This window comes from Ipomoea nil, unplaced genomic scaffold (genome assembly GCF_001879475.1).
Source record: "Ipomoea nil cultivar Tokyo-kokei standard unplaced genomic scaffold, Asagao_1.1 scaffold0302, whole genome shotgun sequence".
Classification (NCBI taxonomy): domain Eukaryota; kingdom Viridiplantae; phylum Streptophyta; class Magnoliopsida; order Solanales; family Convolvulaceae; genus Ipomoea; species Ipomoea nil.
In genome coordinates, this window is record NW_017616730.1 from 1,381,333 (window position 1) to 1,407,300 (window position 25,968).

General features: G+C 32.4%; 1 protein-coding gene across 1 annotated transcript; it reads right to left on the reverse strand.

Annotated features, from left to right (window-relative positions):
- Window positions 1–7,247: 7,247 nt before the first annotated feature.
- LOC109161179 lies at window positions 7,248–25,271 on the reverse strand. The gene is made up of 2 exons (XM_019309542.1): window positions 24,701–25,271; window positions 7,248–7,276 (listed from the first exon to the last, which is right to left on the reverse strand). The coding sequence occupies exons 1-2, from the start codon at window positions 25,183–25,185 to the stop codon at window positions 7,264–7,266; spliced, it is 498 nt and encodes a 165-aa protein (XP_019165087.1). The 5' UTR covers window positions 25,186–25,271; the 3' UTR covers window positions 7,248–7,263.
- Between the last annotated feature and the right edge of the window lie 697 nt (window positions 25,272–25,968).

Here is a 25,968-nt window from a genome sequence, read left to right on the forward strand (position 1 = left end):
ATGGAATAGAAGTATGAAGTGATTAAAAAATAAAGTTGATGGGAATATATGAAATGCAAAGAGGGGGCGGGGCTTATTTATAAGCTTGATATTTCATGGCGTGGTGTGTACGTGGCATGTGGGGGACGACTTTGATAGGTTCGTTGGTTTAATTTTTGATGGAAGAATGGAAAATGAGTGGCGGGTTGACCGTGAATTGAACGTGGACTGGGAGGGTTTAATAAGAAAATTAAATAAGGAATTTAGGATGGACTTGAATGGGTCAGCTACTCGTTATCTTTAAGTTAAGGACGAATTGAAACTTTACCGTAACAATGAAGCCAATATGAATACTTGCCAATAAGTGTTGAATTATATATTTTACAGAAATCATATATATATATATATATATATATATATATATATATATATATATATATATATATATATATATATATATATATATATATATATATATATATATATATATATATATATATATATATATATATATATATATATAGTGAAAGGTTCCCGTGCGATTGTGCGGTTATTAATGTGCGTGAGATCTGTACTCAATGTGCGTTAGTGTTGTGTCTAATGTACCTGAGATTTGTACTTAATGTGCCTGAATGTGGTGTAAAATGCAGCAGAAAATATGGTTATCAGCTTCTTCCCCATCCCCAGCACTCTGTGAGTTGCTTCAGAATAACTTCGATTATTGAGTTGCTTATAATGTGGTATGGAATATGCTGGCCTGTGCTTATTCGACATCTGAGATGGTTGCTGATGCTCTTTTTGTTCTATCCAAGATGAAAGATTTGAATCTTTAAGTTTCAATAAGGACATATAATAGTGTGTTGCTCTGCTTTACTGATGTTTACAATGAAATAAAAGCTTCCCAAAGTGAATACACAAATTCTATCCTTATCAATGGTCTATGCAGACCGATTTTGGTGCGAGAATCTGGAACTTCTGTTGTTTGCTTCAATTCCATCATGTCAGATTTGTTTATTTATTTATTTATTAATTGATTTATTCTGCTATGGTGAATGTGAGTATGGAGGACATAGAAAAACTAGTGGAAAGAAACAGAGAATTTTGATCTACTGGTGATTGGTCTGCAAGAGGTTCCTCGGATTAATGTTTCCAGATTGTTGAAAATTCTCTTATTACTCACGCACATTAAGCACAAATCTCACGCATATTAAGCACAATACTCTGGCACATTAAGTACAAAACTCACGCATATTAACATGACGCACATTAAGTACAAATCTCAAGCATATTGAGCATAACACTCACGCACATTAAGTATAAACCTCACGCACATTAATCCACCGCACAACCGCACGGGAAGCAACAAATGCACCTGATCCCTTCCCTATATATATATATATATATATATATATATATATATATAATAATAATAATAATAATAATAATAATAATAATAAAAGAGATCGAAGTGTGGACTAATATGATACGTCTATTTAAAATAAATTCAAGGTTAAATAATTTTTTTTAAAAAGTGTAGAGCCAATATAAATATTACAAACTTTTATTATTTTTTCTTTATTTTTAAAAAATTAGATCTACTAAATCAATAATGGTTAATCTTTTGTCTAATCTACACATCTCACAAGAAAGCTTAACTTGTTCTTATGATGAGAGCCATATTATGTGGGGTGGGGTGGGAGTGGGGGTGGGGGTGGGGGTGGGGAAGGGAGAGATCTCTCTCATCTGTCTCTCTCTATCTCTCTCACACACACACACATAATCCCATGAAAATACACCATTAGAAGAAAATTAAAAATCAATCAGAGTCTTACATATGGAAATATCGAATGAACCAGATCAAATTTTAAAAATACATGATGTTATTTTTGTAATTATCACAAATTTTACTTTGCAACTAGTAACACTATAAGTATTACAGAAATAATGCACATTTAATTGTTACAAAATGTATTTTTAGATCATTTTAAGGGAAAATATAATATTTTGATAAAAAAAAAGAAGTAATACTTTTACATCAAAATGTAATAGTATTACATTTTCCTTCAAAAGTATATTGCATTTTTCATATAAGTAATAAATTAAAAATTTTATTCATGATTGAGTATTACATTTGCTAGTATATATGAGTCTTACATTTCATCTTGACCCGATCCGTTTCACGGACAAGGATCCGTGAGACGGTCTCAACAAGTTTTTGCCATACATAAGAGATCAAATGTGAAGGAACTCTCAAGTAAAAAATGTGGTAAAATCTTAACTATTGGTCTAACCCAAATCAACCACCTAGAATATAATGAAGAAAAAAAAAAAGAGAAAATAAATAGTCAAATAGGCCAATCCACCCCATTAAATACAATTAAATACATAAACTCATAATTTTAGCTCAATCCACCCCATTAGCAAATTAACCATCAAGTTACTTTTGATAAATATAATGCATCCGTGACAACTTGGTAAAAATGTTAAAATTTGAATTGCCAAGCATAGGTAAAAATAAATAAAACAAACAAAAATCACTGTTTCCTTCGTCTTCCTAATTTCCCAAATTATCTACCAATAAAACAAACAAAAATCGTTCAATCTTCACCCCATCACCGTCGTCACTTTACCCCATTTACTTCACCGGTGTCGTCGCACCACCGTCTTCACTACATCCTGACCGTCACTCCATACTTACTGGCTTCGTCACACCATAAAAAACAGTCGCTCCACTAGGAAAATACATTCCAGGAGAAAACTAAGAACCAATTTCAGTTTTACATATATAAAAATTGAACGGATTATATTTAAAGAAAAAACAGTGACATTTTCATAATTATTGTCAACTTCAATTTGCAAACTTGAACATTTATATATATATATGTGTGTGTGTGTGTGTGTAAAACTATGTTAATGCCACAATTTGAACCCTTGACCTCATTATTGCTAAATATGTGCTCTACCACCTAATCTAACTCACTTCTTGTTAATATTTTATAGTTATTTTATACTAATACTAAAATCTGTACTATATACACATATATACATACAAAGACTATATATGGGGTGGGGGTGGGATGAGGGGGGCAACTGCCCCCCCTTTGGCTCCGTCCCTGCTTGTTAGATAATGGAAGCTGATGCTTAATTAGTTCTGTTCACTCACTGTCGCAATGGGGTTGCTCGACGGAGTAGTAACCGGCCGCCATTGCAGAGATGGAAGCAACCCAGCGGCAAAGTTCTTTGCTCCGACGAGAGCTAGCGGAGTTGGTGCTGGCGTTTAGCGTCAGAGGGGAGATTGGTTTTCACGGCAATTTATATCGTGCACCAGGGCGCATATTGCATTGTGCGCCCTGGTGCAAAACGACGTCGTTCTATACTTTTTTTTTTTTTTTTAATTTCGCTTTTCCGTGTTTGCTATTAACTTGCTAAAAAAAGTCATATCTTTTGAAAATGTACATAATTGTATATTAAAATGTACATAATTGTATATGAGAACGTACATAGTTGTATAACAGAATACACATAAATTTTTAACTGTTAAAAAAAATCGTGTGTTCGAATGTACATAATTGTATACCATAATGTACATAATTGTATAACGTAATGATCATAATCATATAACATAATACACATACACTATGTCGCGTCGACTCCACACACAACTTAACAAAACGACGCCGTTTTGGGAGGCGCGTGGCGCACAGTGCTACGTGAACCGTGGTGCAGAGTATAATGATTGGGTTTTCATGGAGACAGTGTCGAAATAAGTTTCCTTGAACGCCCATTCTTGGATGTAACGACAGAGTTGTCGTCGCCAAGAGGAGTCGAGTTACCGGCGTTGTTGTAGAATTGTGAGCACCAAGAACTGGTCCTCTAATTTAAAAGATACCTAAGTCATTGATTTATCCTTTTACTATCATGTTGGGTCAGAGTGTGGGGTCTCTAAAGTAAGAAATTTGGCTTTTTATGGGCATGACTAGAAAATAAAAATATTAGATGCTATTTTCCGTTTTCTAAATTTACAAAGTTTAATTTTATGTTAACAACCTAACAAACTCTTTATATTTAGTAATTATTTATAAATTAATTAACAATCAAATACAAAAAAAAAAAAAAAAAAAAATTGTCACAAGAAGTAAGTTATAGGTTATAATAATAATAATTATTATTATTGTTATTATTAAGGGCCTAATGTGGTGGTTTCTTCAATTCCATGCAACAACGTAACGGTGGCTTAATTTCATGCACATGTACCCAAAACAACAAAGATGATTTCGTGCAAGAGAGAATTATACATAGAATTATACATGCGTATGTATTATATATATATACCAATTCTAGTAACGAGAGCGGAGTTGCCGGCGGGGAGACTGATTTCCACAGTGACGACGGTGACGAAAGACGTTTCCGGCCTTGAGCGTCCATTCTTGGATATAGTAATTGCAAAGCTCTTGTCGCCGACAGTCGCCGAGTTAACGGCGATGTTGGTGCCGGGATTTGGGCCCGGAGGGGAAACCGGTTTCCACTTCATAGATGCAGATAACGATTGACGTTCGCCGCCGTCACGAGGAACCAATTTACTGGCTTCAAGAGGTTTGACGACGGCGACCAGAAGTACAGAAACAAAAGCTAAAACAATAAAACTAGGTTGACGTGTCATTGTCTCTTAGATCGATCTTGTCTGATCTGCTGGATGGTTTTAAAGAACAAATTAACAACAATAATAAAGAAGCTAGTTTGAGGATTGAAGAACAAAACTGCGAGAAGGAGGCGCTAGCTTATATATGCGGTCCAAACCAGATAATAACAGAGTGGTTAGTTGACCGTTTGAGCTTGAAGAGGCCAGGTCATCATCATCTTCGATACTCGTTAAGGTACGTACAAAACAAAAAACTGAACAAGTGTTGAATGTTTCTGGTTTGAAACGGGTCGGGTCCACACTATTTGCTCAGAATACTTTTGTCCAATGAGAACAAAAAGAATCAGCAAAACGTCTCTGATCTACTTCTCCACATATCCAAGTAGACCAAGTACCCACGCCCCTAAAAACAATTGTTATACACTTATACCACTAAATTCAAAAATTATGTGTTTGCAGTTGATATGTTTTGTAATGTTTTGTAACTGTAATTAATCATTTATGTGTTTATAAATTAATTGAAGACATATAGAATTAATGGTTTATGTGTATGTAGTTAATATGTTATGTGTCTTCAATTTATTTATATAGGCTCTGTTTGGTAGAGCTTATAGTTTATTTTAAGCTACTAATAAGTTATAAACTCTGTTTGGTAATGTTCCCAAAATAAGCTCCTAGCTTAAAATAAGAGCTTATTTTGGAACGCTACCTTAGGTAGCGTTTCAAAATAAGCTCCTAGCTTCCTAACTTTTTTTCCATCTTTATCCTTATTATTTTAAAGAAATGACATAATTTACCCTTCCCAATTAAAACCATTTTCTCTTCTCCTTTATCCCCAACATTCACCACAAATATTATTATTATTATTATTATTATTATTATTATTATTATTATTATTATTACTATTATAATAATAATAATAATAATTATTATTATTATTATTATATTATTATTATTATGAGATTTGCAACAATATTGCTACTCCATTATGAGATGCTAGATCATGATTATGCTAATAGTTTTATTTGAAAATGTTAATTTTTTTTAAAGACAAAATGTTAAATTTTAATATGTAAACAAACTACTTTAAATTTTATGAAGATGTCCTTTTTAGTCTTTTTACATTTATCAGCTTATCAAAAAGTTATTTTTACCAAACACTTTCAATCATAACAACTAGCTTAACTGCTCTTGAGTTTTCAGCTCCGAGCTTATAGCTTTTCAACTTTCAGCTCTTTTTCAGCTTTCAACTCCTAGCTTATAACTTTTCAACTAGGTTTGCCAAACAGAGCCATAATGGTTTACATAATAATGGTTACCTCTTGTGGACATAGTATGCAGTCTTCTTTGCTTGACTTTTCTCCAGCCATCTTCTTGGTCTACTGTTCTCCGTGAACCCTTTCAGGTTGACCTTTCCGACTTGCTCGTGTAAAGTACGTGACGCAACTTTTAGTCACAATCCCCATAGACGGCGCCATTGTTGATTTTTGGATTTTTGAGAAACCCATGAAGGTCCAACACAACCGGTAATTGGTGGATTTACCGGAAACCGAAAGGAAAATCACGGGCCTTTTTGGGCGGTGTCAAGCCAAGACTTTTACTATTTTTGTAGGTTTTGGTATATAGTATATGGCTATTTTTGTACATGTAACATTCTGTAAGAATAAAACTATCTCTCCTACTCTCAAATCTTCTTGTAGTGGGGAAGAGTGATAGAGTGGAGGAGTGGTGGAGTCTTCTCCCCTTGAAAGAGTGATGTGTGGAAGAGTCCTCCTATGTGTGTAGGTGAATAGTGTGTCCTCCTCCTTGTGCTCTCCTTGTCTTTTATAGCAATATAAGAAGAAGTATCCGTTGGGTGAATAGTTAGTAGGGAAATAATGGGTAATTTAATAGGATAGTAAATAGGATGGGGGGTTATATATGGATATTAAATGAGGGATTTATTGGTAGTTAATGGGTTATAAGAGATGGGGAGTGATGGAAGATTAACAATTGGTCAATGGGTATTTCATGGGAATTTATGGGTAATTTAATAGGGTATTTATTTTGGGGTAGGGAGGTTTGACCGGATTTAAGTCTTTCAACTGAGACTAAGTAGTTCAACTGGGTTCAAAATATCGGGTACCCATCAGTACACATACATAGAATCCACATAAGTATAAGATGTCATGTGTTAGGTTAATTAGCGTCACATAAGTACTAACATGTAAGTAATAATAGCGTCTAATCGAACTATATTGCCTGCTTATGAGACTTCATTCTAAGGTTCTTTAATGTCATGATCGACGCTAGCAGCGCTCATTACACTTAATTATATTAGTTTATTATTATCTAATTTTACAGAAATTTACCTTTCAAAAAAAAAATTTACAGAAATTTTCATTATTAGACTCAGATGAATTGTGCATAAAAATTAAGCATATTAATTAAATAAAGTCAAAAAATTTTGATCATAGTGAGAATGGGGTTTCCATTTTTTGAGACACCTTCTCGTGAACTCAGATCATCACTCTTTGTTGATGGGTGTTGAGTACACTGATCAAATAATTTATTTCTATGAAAAAATTGGCTTCAAAAATAAAAAATAAAAAAATTAAAGAATGAATGAATGGAAGATAATTATTATTCTATCAAACGAGAGATTATTATTCTATGCAACTCGGCAGCAAAGACACACTAGTGTGACCCTTGATAAAATGCAAAAAAAAAAAAAATAATAATAATAATAATAAAACTTAAATGCTACGGAGTAATTCTTTCTTTTAATCTCCTAAGAATTAAACCAGCCACCACATAAATGGCATTTCTCATTCACTAAATTAGTCCTAGGGACACTATTGTTCATTTTCTAATTTTACTTAATGTTCATGTGAAAATAAACTTTTTAATATTTATTAATTAATTAAAAATGAATCCATAATTTGCATGGTATATGTTTATGTTTCTTTAACTTTTGAAATTTGCCTAATATTAGTATTAAAAAATTTAACTATATATAGAGTCCCTGCAACAAAGATGGCTTGAAGCATACGCAAAACACCATATATTAGACACTCCAAAGTAGAATTATACACACGTACTGTACAAGAGATTGTTCTGAAAAAAATTCACCGTTATTATCTGAAGGTATATGTACTAGGTAAACCTTATAGAATGAAGAATAAAATAGCATGTGCAAATTATCTACAATCTAGATAGTAATCACTACGTTAGCATTGCTAATATTATTTGACGGCTTTGTCGGGAGCAACCCAGCCGCAAAGTTCATTGCTCCGACGAGGGCCGAGTTGGTGCCGGGGTTGGGCGTCGGAGGAGACCGGTTTCCACAGAGACGGTGACGAAAGAAGTTTCCTTGAACGTCCATTCTTGGATGTAACTGCAAAGCTCTTGTCGCCGAGAGTCGCCGAGTTGGTGCCGGGATTGGAGCCTGGAGGAGGAACCAATCTACGGGCTTCAAGAGGTTTGACCGCGGCGAGCAGAAGAAGTAGTGAAGAAACAAAAGCTAAAACAAAAAAACTAGGTTGATGTGTCATTGTCTGCTGGATCGATGGTTTTAAAGAAGTGACAATAATAAAGAATTTTAGGATGATAGATGAGAGCTCGCAGTAGGTGATGATGAAGAAGCTAAGTGAAAGTGCGAAAAGGAGGCGCTTATATATATATGCGGTGGGTCCAAACCAGATAGCAGAATGGTTGACCGTTAAGTTTGAAGTTGAAGAGGTCATCATATTCTATACTCGTTAAGGTAGAAGGGATTAACGGTATTAGTTACCTGAATACAAACAAACCGATCGAACAAGTGTGTTGAATCCTTCCGAATTGAAAACAGGTATACTTTTGTCCAATCAGAACAAAACGATCGAATCAGCAAAATCGTCTCTGATATACTTCTCCACAGGTTTTATAACTAAAACAATAATTGAGAGTAGGCAAAAACAATCCCTCAATTTGTAAGCAAGAATGGAAAGATAAATAGTAGATCAGAGCAAAATAAAGTTTTTTTTTTATTTTTTATTGAGAGCTAGAAATTGGAACCTCCAAAGCCCCCTATATGTATACGCGTCTAATCTACCAAAGTCAAAGCTATAAATTCGTTTAATCATGCTACATACCTTTAAGAAAGTAAGCCCCACATAATTAAGAAATAAATTTACTAATTGCATTAATGTATAATAACTCACAAACTGTTACGGAAGTGCTTTTTGACCAACAAATTCATGTACATCTTCACAGCCAACATAACAAAGAAAGAAAGGAAAAAGTTGGAGATATTATGGGTTGCTCTAATCCATGCATGCTGCTACTTAGCTAAATTAATAATTTTTTTAAATAATTATGGTATTTACTATAAAAGGTCATCAATACCACAATTCTATTTCAGACAAAAAAAAATGAATATATAAACTTATTATCAATATTACTAGAAAGAGAAAGATAAAGTTATTGTAAATAAAAAAATTAAATATCACCATAATAATTGCTAGACAATCGATACAATATAAAAGAAAAAAAAAAACATAAATGTTATTGTCCTTTTTCATTTTGTTCGTAGGAATCAAATTTTAGTATTTTATTAGAAGTAAGTCTTAAATGGTATTTCTCATCTACTTAGATTAATGTCTTGAAAATACTATTGCTTATTTTCTTGTGACAAAAAGTCTAAATTTACTTAATGTTAATTTTATGTATGGCAATAATTTTTTTTTTTATATATTTACTAATTGTGATGGTTCAATCAAAGATCTCTGATGTAGTAAATTGGGAGTATACAGGTATTTTGTCATCCTTAATGATTTGCACGTTATGCCATTGAATATGCAAACTGTCCTTTTACTTCACATTTGTTTTGGTTTGCGTATATAATAAAGATCATTCAAACTATTGGTTTTTAGCTCTTTAATGAGTGTTGTAACCATCACCTTAGCTTCACAAACTATTGATGTAGGAAATGAGGTGGTGCAGAGACGGAGTCAAAGGGGTGCAGGGGCAGCTGCCCCCCACCCCATATATAATCTTTGTATGTATATATGTATATATAGTACAAGTTTCAATATTAATATAAAAAATCTACTAAATGTTAATAAGAAATGATTTAGATTAGTTGGTAGAGCACATGTTTAACAAGAACGTGACATAGTCCCATAAGATATACTTGATCGAGTTCGTAACTACTTTCACGACCAGTGATCAAACCCATGAGTTCCCATTTAGAAGAGTCACTCCATGCTAGTAGATTACAAGATCATTTACAAATATTTTTTTAATTTTAATTTCTTTTAGCTAACTAGATCATCTTTAAGTTAATTTTCACAATTGTGTGGTAGTTAATTAATTGGTTTGGATGGCATATACGTAGTATATAAAAATTGAATAGTAAATGAAAACAAAAATTGAGAGGTACAAATTAAAATTATATATATGTAACAAGCATTATAATATTATTTTTCTTTTATAATGATATTATCATTTTTTAAAATTAAATATTGTTTAAAGATGTCTTTTTTATATGCCACGCACTGAGGTTTAACGTCGTCGTCCCGTGTTTGTTAAACTTTAGGGGACAAGAATGCTGACGATGACTCGATTTTGCGGCCTTGAGGACTAATTGACTCATGAGCCTATATGTACGTTTAATTAATTTATTATAATATTTAGTCGTTCTAATTCAATGATTTAATTGCTCAAATTCAAACAAACACGCAAGGAATTGAACAAATAATTAAATTATTGTAAAATTCAAATTGACCCATTAAACTTAATGAATAGTATAATGAGGTTCGTAAATTGAAAAAAAAAATAATTAATAAAACCCTCAAAATCTGTAAAATCGTATAATTAAGATTTATTTTTATCTAGTTAGTAGTTTATTACTGGTGCGACACTAATAAATAGCTAGGTTAACACGTGACATTTTATGTTTATGTGGATCCTATATGTATAACTATTTTTTAAAAATATTTTTATTTTGATTTATTTAATTTTTAGAGTAACCACTGACCATCATGTTGATGGCGTGTGGCTATTTTCGTTGATAGATAGCCAGTTTGCAATGGTCGCCTTTGTTCCTCTAAGATGAAGACAACCACAACGACTAGGGATTATATAAAATAGAGGTCTACAATCCTAGTGAGTTTGGTATCATCAAAATCTAATTAAACTTGTTCCTAACAAAATATATACAAGATCGAGTACCATCAGACTCATCGGAGTTGACAACGGAGACACTGCGGCGAGTTCTGGAGAAGAGATCCAATGAGTCATCGGAGGGGTCATTGTTGGAGGCTCCATTGATGCTAAGGCCACGCCGGAGCTGCGGTGGTAACGGAAAACTCTTCCCGCCTCCGATCATAGAGTCCCTAAAGCTCCGATTCATCTCGTATCAATCAGTGGCGGTAATCACCCTAGCATTATAAGTAATAGAAGAATTTGTGAGGCTCGGCTAGTGAGCCGAACGGACCGGGAAGCCCGAGTCTCCGGCGAGCTTATAGATTGGATATGTGAGAGAGCTGGAAAAGAGGAAGGGGAATTTGTCTGCCATTGCCGAGCAGCCCCCACCCCCACCGCAAAGGTTGTAGTCACATCACTCCTTGCGGAAGGTTGATAAGAGGGAAGGAGGGAATTGTATCGGCAAACATTGGGGAAGGAAAAAAATTAGGAAAATATAATTAATATTAATAAATAATTTAATAAAAAAATAATAGGAAAATAAAATTACTATTTTAACCTTGTTATTAACGGTGAACTAACGGAATTCTTAACATAGGACTAAAGTGTGTAAATCATTAAAGTCGAGGACTAAATAGAGTACAAAAAGTCATTTAGGACTAAATTGAGTAAAATCACTATAGTCGAGGACTATATTGGGTATTAACTCACAAATTTAGGTTAAAAACAATCATTTTCTTGCATATTTTAAAAAACAAATTTAGGTTAAGTTTTTTTTTTTTTTTCGTTTAATTAATCTTCTTTTGATTATATTTTGAATAAGACTCAATATTTCAATTATGTTTTTGCGTTGTTGGAATGATTTAGGTCATTATGGTATTAATATTTTTTGTATGTATTTCTATAACGGTACAATTGACATTACTTTACAAATATTGTACTATTATTTTTTTTTATCGTACAAAATTGTTCTTCCATCATTGTCATACTTACTCGACCAAACTACAAAGTTGTTGATAAAAAATACAACTATACCTGCACTTTGAAACGGTATAATCATTTTTCAAAGAATTGACAATATTGATATCCCATTGGCTCTAATTCAACAAGTTTATACATCATTCTCAAAATTTTATCAATGCATGAAAAGTGAAAACTTATAAAGAAATTTGTAAGTTAATTTTTACTATATATCATTATAGCAATATCTATTGTAAACTTATGTCATTTGTAAGGTAATGACATATCACACGCTCATGAATTTTGGAAAATAATACTTAGGCTCACGTTGACCATATATGCACTTTATAAAACATGGTATGCTTGGAAATTTAATTGATTGTACACATGCTCCAATTTTAGATATCACTACTATGAACTCATCAAAGAACACACAATCAGGATTTTTCTAGTGTGATTTAATTATTTTGTGTTATTTCATTATTTGTATCTTATTACATGTTGTAATTTTGGTTACAACTAAATTCATATTAACTTTTGATTTAGATTTTATTTTTCTGGGTCGATTTTAGCCCAAAAACAAATATAACTACATTGTGTTCAAGTGACACTTGCTAATTCCGCAAAAAATCAAGATGGTGCTTGACCACTCTTCAAAAACTTAAAGATTAGGTTGATAATGAGCCTCGAGTTAAAAATAACTTTAATTTGATCTATCATTTCTATTAAAATTAAAATTATACTTTTTATATGATATATAACTACTTTCATATTTCATCTAGTTTTTCTTTAAAAAAAAATCATAAATTATCAAAAAAAAAAAATTGTAATATGAAATCTATTTTAATCTTACATGTTTACATGTTCATCACATAATAAAATTAAATATTTTTTCTCCTTTTTGGATGAAAAGGAATCACGATATTATTGCGGTTTTATAACTAGAAAAATAATTAAGAGTAAGAATGGAAAGATAAATAGTAGATCAGAGCAAAATAAAGTTATATTATATTATAACCAATTAAGTAATACTAATACTCCATTATTTAATTTGCATGGAACTTAAAGCTCTCAAACAACCCCTGCGAAATCTGAATGCAAAGAATAATTACACGAAATACATTTAGCATCATGCTTCTTGTATATAATAATTATGTCATTTACTAAAAAAATGAATATATAAGCTTATATTATTATCAAGATTACTAGAAAAAGAAAGATAAAAGTTTAGACCATTGATATATATATAGAGAGAGAAATAAATAAAAATATCATTCAATTAACCGAGTTCAAATCAAGTACATCCAAAATAATACTGGGAAGAATGGAGTACAATAGTTCATGCTTTAAAAAGACTCTCCATGCCTAATATTTTTATTTTTAATGACACTCTTTTCTTGAGTTGTATAAATAACCTTCTTTTCTTGAGGTACCAAATTTATAGAGCATAGATCTGTCCCAATGTGAGAACATAGAGCCGTCCCAAAATAAGAACGAGACACATCATCATCATCTGCAATCCCATCCTCATCCACTGCAATCTCATCATACTTGAAGTTCGGATTATTATAGCTCAAAAAGATTAGTAAATGCCCACAATTAGTCCACTTTACATCTTGAAAACTCAAAAGCATGATAACCTTACCGACCATGTTGTTAGACAACCCAAATCCAAATCCAAATCCAAACTGTATATCTATCACAACTTTACTAGGTGGTTTGTTGGGCGGTTTGTCAGGCACCTTAATTGAAGGTAAGACTTTAATTTCCATAGTGAATGGATTCAATATGAAAACATCAAAAATCATGTTCGGGGAAACACACCTAAGTCCACCTATATTTACACACATATCATCCTTGCCAACAATCACGCATAGCATACCATCACAACACCTGATGTATCTGAAGAATATTGAATTTGGCATGTCTAGGTCTAGGTATATGCATCTAGCCTCATCAGACTCTAAATCTTTGTCGACCAAGTAAAATAGCCAACTTTTAATATTATTATCGGAAAAACTTAAATCCTAACAGCACCACCAGTTTTAGTTTGACTAAATTCATAGTGTTTTTGCTTGAATTGATGATCCTTTTTAATTAAATTATAGAAAAATTTACAAACACATTTCAATCGCTTAAGAGATGTTACGGACAATCTGGCCAAAATGTTAATCAACAGATCGCTTGGTAATTCGCAGTTTTCCATTTCCGATTGATATTCCAGATAGAAAATTTGAAAAGTCGAATGATTCAATCCTCAAAAAATCCGAAACCCCAATTCAAATTTGAAGCGAGCAATAGAGGAATGATGTACCTTCCGTCGTGACTGTTTGAAGCAAGAACCTCGTATTGGAGATGGGCAGTCAGCCGAGGATAGAAATAGGAAAAATATATTCAGATTGCATTAATGAATATTGCTATTGTCTCCCTTTTCCCATGGAGTCTATTTATACATGTTTTGGGCAGCCCTATCAGGAATAAGAATCATATATTCCCTCATATTAGGAGTCTTTGTTACATTAGAAATAATAATACCTAATTCTATATTATACTAAAAATTAAGCATATTAATTAATTAAGAAATTTTAGTTGGACCGTCCAAATCGCATGCAGCCATGTTAATTCCGCATGATCTATCCTCCCTCTTCTTCTTCTTCTTCTTCTTCTTCTTGTCACTATAAGAGCATTAACAATGGTGTCGATTTCTGACTCTCATTGATCCGCTGTATTAACCAACCTTCATTACTAGAGTTTTTATTCCTAAGAAAATGAATAGGTTTGTGTTTGTGGTTCTTCTTCTTCTTTGTTTGAGAGTGAGTGATGCAGTACCTAAGCTTCTTCCTCTTCTTCTTCCCCCTCCACCTCCACCTCCAATATGGCAGGGGTTTTATTTATCTCTGTTATGGCCTCCCGGCTACTGCATAGTTACAATGAAATGTATAAATCCTAAAATGAAAGAGGATTTTACTATTAATGGCCTTTGGCCACAAGTTTGCCTACAAAATATTCAAAATCCTCCACCGGCCCCGTTATATGATCCTAACTTGGTAAATATATTGTTATTATTTTTATTATTGTTATTATATATATATATATATATATATATATATATATATATAGAATCCGGATCAGGTGAGGACTTAATTTTAGGTGAGGACGTGAGGACTAATTTTGTGCGTTTGTTTTTTTATTTGGATGGTCCAGATTTGAGTTCTTGAGATGACATGGATTGATTTTTTTGTTAAAGTGGGATAATAGTGTCTTTTTCTATTTTTTTAAGTGTGAACGCATGTATAATCATGGGCCAAATTGGTTTCCTATTTTCTTGGATCATCACTGTTGCAATTTGGAGCCGCGATTTCTTCATCATTGATTGAGTGTTTGCCCATGCAAACTAATCAGTATTTTTTATTTTTTTTCGCTTGTTCTTTTGAGTATAATATTGTCTATATTTGGATTGTCGTGTATATGTATAAATGCCTGGGTAGTACGATTGTGCATTCGTGTGTGCTGATTGTGCAACCTAGTGTTGTAAGTTGTGCACTATAGGCTAGGGAGTTGTGCATTATAGCACATAGTTCAATGCATCGTAGAACATTGGATGTTCACGGTATGATTTTTTGGCGGGGTTTGAATGCACAACAATGAAGTTATTGATGCACAACACTCAGTATAGGAATGCACAACACTCAGTATAGGAATGCATAACATTTTGTATAAGAATGCACATCTTTTAATAAGACTGATTTACCCTAAATTTATATATTTTAATATTTTAAAGGGATTTGTTTTCTTAATCGGTGTGATTTGTTTCTTTTAATCTCAATCATACATCATTCTGATTTAATGGTCTAGATTAGTCTTCACGTCCTCACCTGATCCTGACCCTATATATATATATATATATATATATATATATATATATATATATATATATATATATATATATATATATATATATTCTCAACTCTTAGCTATTTACATGTAAACTTTGATTGGTTTATACATTTTGTAGTAATTAATTAATTTTTTTTTTAAAATTGACATTTGTAGATTAATCCATACTTGCGGAGAAGATTAGATGTCTTTTGGCTAGACTATTATAGGAATTACAACGACTGGTTCTGGCGGCATGCGTGGGATAATCATGGCAAATTCTCATATAATCTACTTGGCCAAGTAGATTATTTTAGGAGAACAATTCATTTATACCTTGAAATGAATATAACAGTCATCCTTGCAAATGCCAGAATTTTTCCAGATGATAAGGCACCCACCACCCTTAAGAGTATTTTGGGTGCATTCATTAATATTAAGCGTCCGACGGTTATATGCGCGACAGCTTCTAATTATAGGACGTATGTAAAAGAAATTAGGCTTTGTTACGATGTTTCGGCTATTAATTTAGTAGATTGTAGTCTGGGAAGTTCAAATTCATGCACTGACCGAGTTCAGGGCAATATGCGATATATTTTCTTGAAAAGGAAATAAAATATTATTTTCATTTGCCTTGTTTTAATTTTCGAATTTTATCCTGGCAAGCAGGGCGGAATCAGAATTTTTGTTTAGTGAGGGCGGAACATTACAACAAAATAGATAGTTTTAAAAAAAAATGAAACGCTTAAAAAAAAGTATAACGATAAATATTATTAGATATAAGTACAAAAAAAAAACATATCAAAACTTTATAAAAATATTAATAACAAAATATGAAACCTACAAAATACATTATAAATTACACATCTCATTATTAATATAAAAGAATGTTAATATAATAGTTAGTAAAATGTCATAAAAAACTGCATTTACCCCGTGGAAAAAATTAAAAAAAAATGCTAGGGTGAAATGGATAATTTTTAATAATTAATTTTAAAAATAGAAATTAAAAAATAAAAAATGCTAAGGTGAAATGGATAATTTTTAATAATTAACTTTTAAAATAGAAATTAAAAAATAAAAAACGCTAAGGTGAAATGGATAATTTTTAATAATTAACTTTACAAATAAAAAAATAAAAAATAAAAATGCTGGGATGAAATGGATAATTTTTCATAATTAATTTTAAAATAAAAAATTAAAAAAAAAAAAAAAAAACGCTGGGTGAAATGGATCGATCCCACTTCGAGGTTCTCCTCCTCATCTTACCTTAATTTGAGGAGAAGAATCGCGAATTGAGATAAATTTTAGGACTTAAATCTTTTTATTTATGTTCAACTTTGGATCTTAATTTGAAAAAAGATAAAAATATCCTTAATAATTTTATATTTTGGCATGTCTTAAATGAAAAGGTGACCAGCGTAATGAATTTTGACACTAACACAATAGTCAGGGATGAAAATTGGTAGGATTAAACATGTGGATCAAAATTGTCATTTTACTAATACTCATGTGACCAAAATTAGTATTTGCTCAAAAATAAAATATTGATATAATTATTACAAGAATTGAACAATTTTAAAAAACTTAAATGCTATTTTTTCGCAAGAATTAAACTAGGCACACCCATTCTTCGTGAAACAAGTCTTAAATGACATTTCCCATTCACTAAATCAGTCCTAGGGACACTATTGTTCATTTTCTAAATTAAGTTAATGTTCATGTGAAAATAAACTTTTTAATATTTATTAATTAATTATAAATGAATCCATAATCTGCATGGTATATGTTTTTGTTAGTTTCTTTAACTTTTGAAATTTTCCTAATATTAGTATAAATTTTTTTTAACTATATATAGAGAGATAATAAAATATTTCCCCTTTTCTTCCATGCAACAAAAATGGCTTGAAGCATACTGCATACGTAAAACACCATATATTAGACACTAGCTTCAAAGTAGAATTATAAACACGTACTATCCGTATACTATACAAGAGATTGTTCAATATTTTACAACATCTTTCAAAAGATAACCTAAAGAATTTTTTTTTTTTTTTTCACTGTTATTATCCGAAGGTATATGCACGGAGAAAGCCTTACTTTTATACACTCTATAATAGCTAGCAAAATCACATACACTATTAGATATATAGAATATAGTGTATACCCTAGCACACAAATTCACAAAGCTAAGGAATAAAACATGTATTTTTATACATTATTCCAAAATACAAATTACATTAACGATTTAATTTTGTTCAAGGACTATGCTAGTGAGTATGTACCGATAAAAACAATTGATTTCAATGAAAAAAAAATGGCTTGGGAAAAGCTATAGAATGAATTGAAGAATAAAATATTATGTGCAAATTATCTACAATCTAGATAGTAATCACTACGTTAGCATTGCTAATATTATTTGACGCCTTTGTCGGGAGCCGCAAAGTTCATTGCTCCGACGAGGGCGGAGTTGGTGCCGGAGTTGGGCGTCGGAGGAGAGACCGGTTTCCACAGAGACGGTGACGAAAGAAGTTTCCTTGAACGTCCATTGTTGGTGCCGGGATTGGAGCCCGGAGGAGGAACCAATCTACTGGCTTCAAGAGGTTTGACGGCGGCGAGAAGAAGTAGTGAAGAAACAAAAGCTAAAACAAAAAAACTAGGTTGATGTGTCATTGTCTCTCAGATAGGTCTTGTCTGCGGGATGGTTTTAAAGCAGTAAAAATAATAAAGAATTTTAGGATGATATATAGATGAGAGCTGAGGATTGAGAGGTAGGTGATGATGAAGAAGCTAAGTTAAAGTGCGAAAAGGAGGCGCTTATATATATATATATATATATATATATATATATGTGTGTGTGTGTGATAGGTCCAAACCAGATAGCAGAATGGTTGACCGTTAAGTTTGAACTTGAAGAGGTCATCATATTCGATACTCGTTAAGGTAGAATTAGGGAGTTACGTGCAATACAAACAAACTTATCCAACAAGTGTGTTGAATCCTTCCGAATTGAAAACAGGTTAGCCCCACACTATTTGCTCAAAATACTTTTCTCCAATCAGAACAAAACGAATCAGCAAAAATGTCTCTGATCTACTTCTCCACAAATCCAAGTGGACCAAGTACTATACCCACTGCCCCTAAAATCAATTGTTATACTTTTCATCTTGTGTTATGGACTCTAATCTAAAAATTATGTGTTCCCCGTTAATATATTTTGTACTTATAGTTAATACTAGTTTGTTTACGCGTTTTGCGCGAATGAAATAATGTCCACTGATTATTTTTAAATAAGTATTTCAAAGTATATCAATACAATATTATATAGGAGATGTTTATACATAGGTAAATAAATGTTGAATTTGTTTATTTAAATCGGTAACTTAAAGTATATAAATTCAAGATAATATATGAGAGATTAATTATAATTGTCAGTAAAATAAATGTTTGCAACTTTGTAATAACGCTAGTCTAAATACTTAGTCTTAATGTGATAGTCTAAATAAATATTACTTTTGGTTTAAATTTCTCTAATTCTTCTTAAATCTCTTTTGGGTAGCATTGTCATTGTTTTCATCTTCAGTACATGTCCTCCTTTTCTTTTTTTTTTTTGTGTGTGTGTGTGTGTGTGTTATTGGCAGTGTATCATGTGCAATTAGGTTACTGGTGGCAGCATAGAGGGATTCATCATGCATGCAATGAGATAATGGCCAGAAATCTTTGCCTTTAGAAGTTTATGGATGAAGTTGAAGATGAACTTTTTTGGCCTTCTAATTAAATATCTCACATTTTGATTTCAGATTTAGGAGAGAAAAAATCTAATTTGAAGAAATATGTACGCAGACTGCTCGAAGGAATCACATATTGCTTTAAATTGGAGATCAAAACCTAAATTTTTCGTTTTACCCATTATTTTAACACCAACTTAACACCAAAGTTAACGAATAACCATTTTGGCTTAAAATTCAAAATTCAGAGGACCACCTTGAAAAAATTAAAAGCCAAGGAATCAATTTGAAAAAAAGTTATAGTTGGAGGACTATTTTGGGAATTAACTCTTTTTTTAGTTAAGAGGTTCAACTGTACTTAGACTTCCTTTTTTTTTTTTTTTTTTTGAGATAATTGTACTTAAATTTAGAATGCCAATTTGACACTTTTTTTTATAAATTATATTAATGTCATGGTCCTGGCTAGCTCATTAACTTAATTATATTAGTTTATTCTTATATAATTTTACAGAAATTTTCTTTATTAGACTCAGAATTAACTTAATTATATTAGTTTATTCTTATATAATTTTACAGAAATTTTCTTTATTAGACTCAGAATTAACTTAATTATATTAGTTTATTCTTATATAATTTTACAGAAATTTTCTTTATTAGACTCAGAATTGAATAAACTCAAAATTTTGTGATGTTTTGGATTTTTTAATTTTTTTTTTTGAGACACCTCCTTGTGAAATATGTTCATTACTCTTTGTTGATGGGTGCTGAGTACAGTGATCAAATAATTTATTTCTATGTAAAAAATTGACATAAAAAAAATTAATAATAATAAATTAATAAAGAATGAATAAATGGAAGCTAAGATAATTCTACAATATAATCTAGCTAATAATCAGAATGTTAGTATTTAATCATCAATAGAGAGATTATTATTCTATTGATGAGCAGACATTTTTGCATCAGCTGCGTAGTTCTGTTCCTTCACTGTCCCGATCGAGTTGTGGCCGGGGTTACTCGACGGCGGAGTAACCGGCCGCCATTTCAGGGAACGAAGCAACCCACCAGCAAAGTTCTTTGCTCCGGCAAGAGCGGAGTTGGTGCCGGGGTTGGGCGTCGGAGGGGTCACCGGCTTCCACAGAGACGGTAACAAAACATGTTTCCTTAAACTTCCCGGCGTCGACGTAGCTGCAAAGTCCTTCCCGCCGAGAGTAGCCGAGTTAACGGCGCCGTTGGTGCCGGGATTTCCGCCCGGAGGGGAAACCGGCTTCCATTGCAGAGGTGGCAACAAAAGATAATGTTTCTTCTTCATCCACGCCGGTTCACCGTCATCACGAGGGACCGATCTACAGGCTTCGTGAGGTTTAATGGTGAGTAGAAGAAGTACAGAAACAAAAGCTAAAACAGTACTAGGTTGACGTGTCATTGTCTCTTCGATCTTGTCTGATGGTTTTAAGGAATTATGACAAATTAAAGAATGTTAAGATGATTGATGAGAGGGTTGAGATGAAGGTGGTGATGATAAAATGGGAAGAGGAAGAGGCATATATATATATATACGCAGTAGCTTCAAACCATATAGGCTGACCTTCTGCAGTTTGACTGGGAAGGTTTAATAAGAAGTTGAAAAAGTCATCAACTCGTTAAGCAAGAAAAGTTTACGGTATGAAACAAACAAAAAAAGAAAAAAAAAAAAGTGTTGAATAATCTGCACATGTGACTGGTTGGCCCAAACAATTTGCTCAAAATATAGTATTGTGTAGTGAGAACTAAAAGAAGGGAAAAGTCCATTCAAAATTCATATATATAATTTATAAATTAATTAAGCTTGTAAGTAGCATAATTGATAAAAGGCGTGAAAAATACAAACTTAGCTTTAAGCCATGCCATGGGTAGTAGTTAATTATATTCGAATCTTTAAAATTTTGCAAAACATAAATTTTGTATTTGGTGACAATTGTACCTTATTATAGCATATATTTTCATACATATATTTGGGGTGTTTGATAAATAGTTGTTAGCTGATTAAGTTAGTGGGTTTGATTAGTTGATAATATTGACTGATTGTGAAAACATGTTTGGTAATTTAGCTCTTAGCTGATAGCTGATTATATGCAAAATGACTTTCCCAAAAATCTAATTGAAAAAGCTACTTTGAGCAACTTTTTGAATTTTAACATTTTGAAGTAATAAGCTATTACAAAAAGCTAATTAATTAACCAAACATTTATATTAGTTTTTTAACCAAGTCAAACAATTACTAGTGGTCAAACAAACTAAAATTGGTTAATAGGCTAACTATTTTACCAAACAGACTAACTATGTTTTTTTTTTAAAGGCTTGGATATAATTGCTACAAAGTGTTAATATTTGGGTTCTTTTTTATCAATAAGTCTTGATAAAATTATACACTACACAGAAAAATTAAATTTATCAAAAGAAAATCTATAAGTAAATTATTGGAATTTGTACGTATTTAATTTATAAACAAATTTTCATTGATGATAAACACCAATCGAAATCTATGTAAGGGATAGTTATTTCATCCATTGCTAAATTTATTGTAGTTATTATTATTATTATTATTATTATTATTATTATTATGAGATCGATTGGTAAGTAGCTGCTTACAAGGGGCTCTTTTTGTTGTTTATTGTTTTTGGGTATACCTAGAATTTTTACTGTCGAACACAAGTGACTAATGTCCTCGCTGAATTGTAAACACCTTTTTTTGGGTCAGACTCTTTTGTTGTGACTTGTAAGTTTGGGGCCTATTTGACATATTATTAAATATTTTTTTTAGGAACTTCAAAACATTATGCATTTGAGAATGTTGCATGCATGCAATACGCAAATACGTATAGATACCATGAAAACTAAGAACACAAATTTAATTGCACATATCTCTCTCTCTCTGTCACATTTATATAAATACACACACTGTATAAATAAGTAAATAACTAAACAAATTAAACATGGTTATACATAACTCCAAAATATAATAAAGATTGCTTCAAATTTATTCAGTCGTGACTATATTGGTCATACAGAGCTGCTCATGCAGTCACATAATAAGTATATGTTTAATGTTTTGAGCATACTGACTAATTATTCTTAAAATTAATTAATTTCAATTTTATTTAATAACAGAGAATATAATTAAAGAATATATAAAGTTTTGCAATCTCATCACCAATATGTTAGGGTAATGGGACGTGAAATGTGATATGAGATTGTTAACTAGTAGCCATGGGACTTGAGAGCAGTCGTTTTCCCGGCCACCGTGCCGATGGAGTTGGTTGACGGAGGGGAAACCGGCCGCCACCGCCGCAGAGAAGGAAGGAAAAGGTGATTCGGCGACATCTTTTTCTGGGGCATCGCAGCTGCATAGTTCTGCTCAGTAACGGTGCCGATTGAGTTGTGGGCCGGGTTGGATGACGGAGGGGTAACCTTCCGCCATTGTCGTAGAGACGGAAGCAAAAGATTATCTTTATTTCCCGGCAACCAGCTAGCTGCAAAGCTCTGTTCACTCACCGTGCCAACGGAGTTGTGGGCGGGGTTGGTTTTCGGAGGTGAAACTGGCCGCCATTGCAGGGAAGGTTTGATGCTTAGTAACAGAAGAAAAGATACAAAAGCTAAGACAATTCCAATTCCAATTCCAATACTAGGTTTATGTCCCATTGTCTCTTAGCTTCTTGTTTTCTGGTTCAAAAGAATTACAATAAAGATGAGAGATGAATTTGATGAGAAAAGAAAATGCAAAGAGGGGTCTGTTTTATAAGCTCCCATCCAAACTGGGCAACACAACATGGCATGCATCGCATTATGGCACAACATGACTTTGATCTATTCATCGTTACTGTCGTTAAACGTTAGGAATTGAAAAGTATAAACCATTAAAAAGAAATCACAGAAATATTGAAGAAAAGCACCGCGTTAACTTGAATTGGACTTGGTAAAATATTTAAGTTTTTCCTGTGAATGTTTAAGACTTTTTTTTTTTTTTTTTTTTTTAAAAAAAAAAAAATTTTGAAATGTATATATGCCACGAACTGAGCTTCACGTCGTTGTCGAATGTTTAATTTGTTGTAACAGGAATGTCTGACGATGACTGATCTCTGCGGCCTTGAGCAGTAATTGACTCATCATCCCATTTATACGCTATATACTACTTCATTAAGTTATTATATTATTTAGTCGTTGTAATACAATTATAAAATCAAAATTAATGAAACTTTATTTTTTTAACGAATAGCCATATACTAGTTTTTCGTGAGTGGAAATAGAGACAGTCAATAGTTGTTTTTTAAAAATAATTTTTTTAAAAAAAAATAAAATAAATTTTTTTTTAAATAATAAATTTAAAAAAATAAAAATAAAATAATACAGAGTAGTATACATATTTAGAATCCACATAAGCATAACATGCCACGTGTTAATTGTTAAGCTAATTAGCGCCACATCAACACTAACTTATTGAATAAGTAATAATGCGTAATTGTAGTGTATGTATATATATATATATATATATATATATATATATATATATATTGTTGGTTTAGAATACTTCATTTGAGTTTTTTTTTTGAAGAGTTAATTCCCAAAATGGTCATACACGACTATGGCCTTTTTCTCAAATTGGTCCCTTGACTTTTAATTTTTTCAAAATGGTTTTCCGACTTTGAATTTTAAGTCAAAATGGACCTATGTTAGCTTTGGCGTTAAGTTGGTGTTAAAATGAAGGGTAAAATTGGAAATTTAGATTTTGAAGTCCAATTTAAAGTAATATGTGATTCCTTTCAGCATGCACATATTTCTTCAAATTAGGTTAGTTTTTGCTCTCCAATCAAAATGTGAGATAATCAACTAGAAGGCCAGAAATCTTTGTCTTGAGAAGTTTATGGATGAAGTTGAAGATGGACTTTTTTGAGAATTAACTCTTTTTTTTAGTTAAGAGGTTCAATTGTACTTAGACTTAGAACGCCAATTTGACACTTTTTTTTTTATAAATTATATTAATGTCATGGTCCTGACTAGCTCATTAACTTAATTATATTAGTTTATTCTTATATAATTTTACAGAAATTTTCTTTATTAGACTCAGAATTGAATAAACTCAAAATTTTGTGATGGTTTGGATTTTTTTTTGAGACACCTCCTTGTGAAATCTGATCATTAGTCTTTGTTGATGGGTGTTGAGTACACTGATCAAATAATTTATTTCTATGTAAAAATTGACATAAAAAATAATAAACTAATAAAGAATGAATAAATGGAAGCTAAGATAATTCTACAATATAATCTAGCTAATAATCAGAATGTTAGTATTTAATCATCAATAGAGAGATTTTTGTTCTATTGATGAGCAGACATTTCTGCAGCTGCGTAGTTCTGTTCCTTCACTGTCCCGATCGAGTTGTGGCCGGGGTTGCTCGACGGCGGATTAACCGGCCGCCATTTCAGGGAACGAAGCAACCCACCAGCAAAGTTCTTTGCTCCGGCAAGAGCGGAGTTGGTGCCGGGGTTGGGCGTCGGAGGGGTCACCGGTTTCCACAGAGACGGTAACAAAACATGTTTCCTTAAACTTCCCGGCGTCGACGTAGCTGCAAAGTCCTTCCCGCCGAGAGTAGCCGAGTTAACGGCGCCGTTGGTGCCGGGATTTCCTCCCGGAGGGGAAACCGGCTTCCACTGCAGAGATGGCAACAAAAGATAATGTTTCTTCTTCATCCACACTGGTTCATCGTCGTCACGGGGAATCGATCTACAGGCTTCGTGAGGTTTAATGGTGAGTAGAAGGAGTACAGAAACAAAAGCTAAAACAGTACTAGGTTGAGGTGTCATTGTCTCTTCGATCTTGTCTGATGGTTTTAATGAATTATGACAAATTAAAGAATGTTTAGGATGATTGGTGAGAGGGTTGAGATGAAGGTGGTGATGATAAAATGGGACGAGGATTAGGCATATATATAGGCAGCTTCAAACCACGAACTGAAGCATATAGGCTGACCTTCTGCAGTTTGACTGGGAAGGTTTAATAAGAACTTGAACGAGTCATCAACTCGTTAAGCAAGAAAAGTTTACGGTATGAAACAAACAAAAAAAGAAAAAAAAAAGTGTTGAATAATCTGCACATGTGACTGGTTGGCCCAAACAATTTGCTCAAAATATAGTATTGTGTAGTGAGAACTAAAACAAGGGAAAAGCCCACTTATAATTCATATATATAATTTATAAATGGAAAATGCTACATGTATTCCCGTTTTGTAATCTCAATTTGTATTTCCACACACAAAATCTTGATGTAGACACTAGTATTGAGACCCACATGAAAAAAAAATAACTTATCAAAATCCTCCACATCAGAGAGTAAAATTTAGGAAGTAAGATTGAGGAGTACATGCATGTAGTAGAAGTCTTTATAAATTAAGCTTCGCAAATTATGTCGTGCAACCGAATGCACCTAGCAAGGTGCATACGGTTGCAAAACGGCGCCGTTTTACTAAAAAAACGACACGGCGCGCACAAAATCAAAAAAAAAAAAAAATTGGATGGCCGTTAGCGGCGTTATTCATATCATATTTGGTAGTTTTGCGATTTTTTGGTAGTTTGGCGTTTTGATTGCAG

Coding starts and splice junctions, on each gene's coding strand:
- LOC109161179 (XM_019309542.1), bottom strand. CDS start 25,185: ATGACACCTCAACCTAGTACTGTTTTAGCTTTTGTTTCTGTACTCCTT.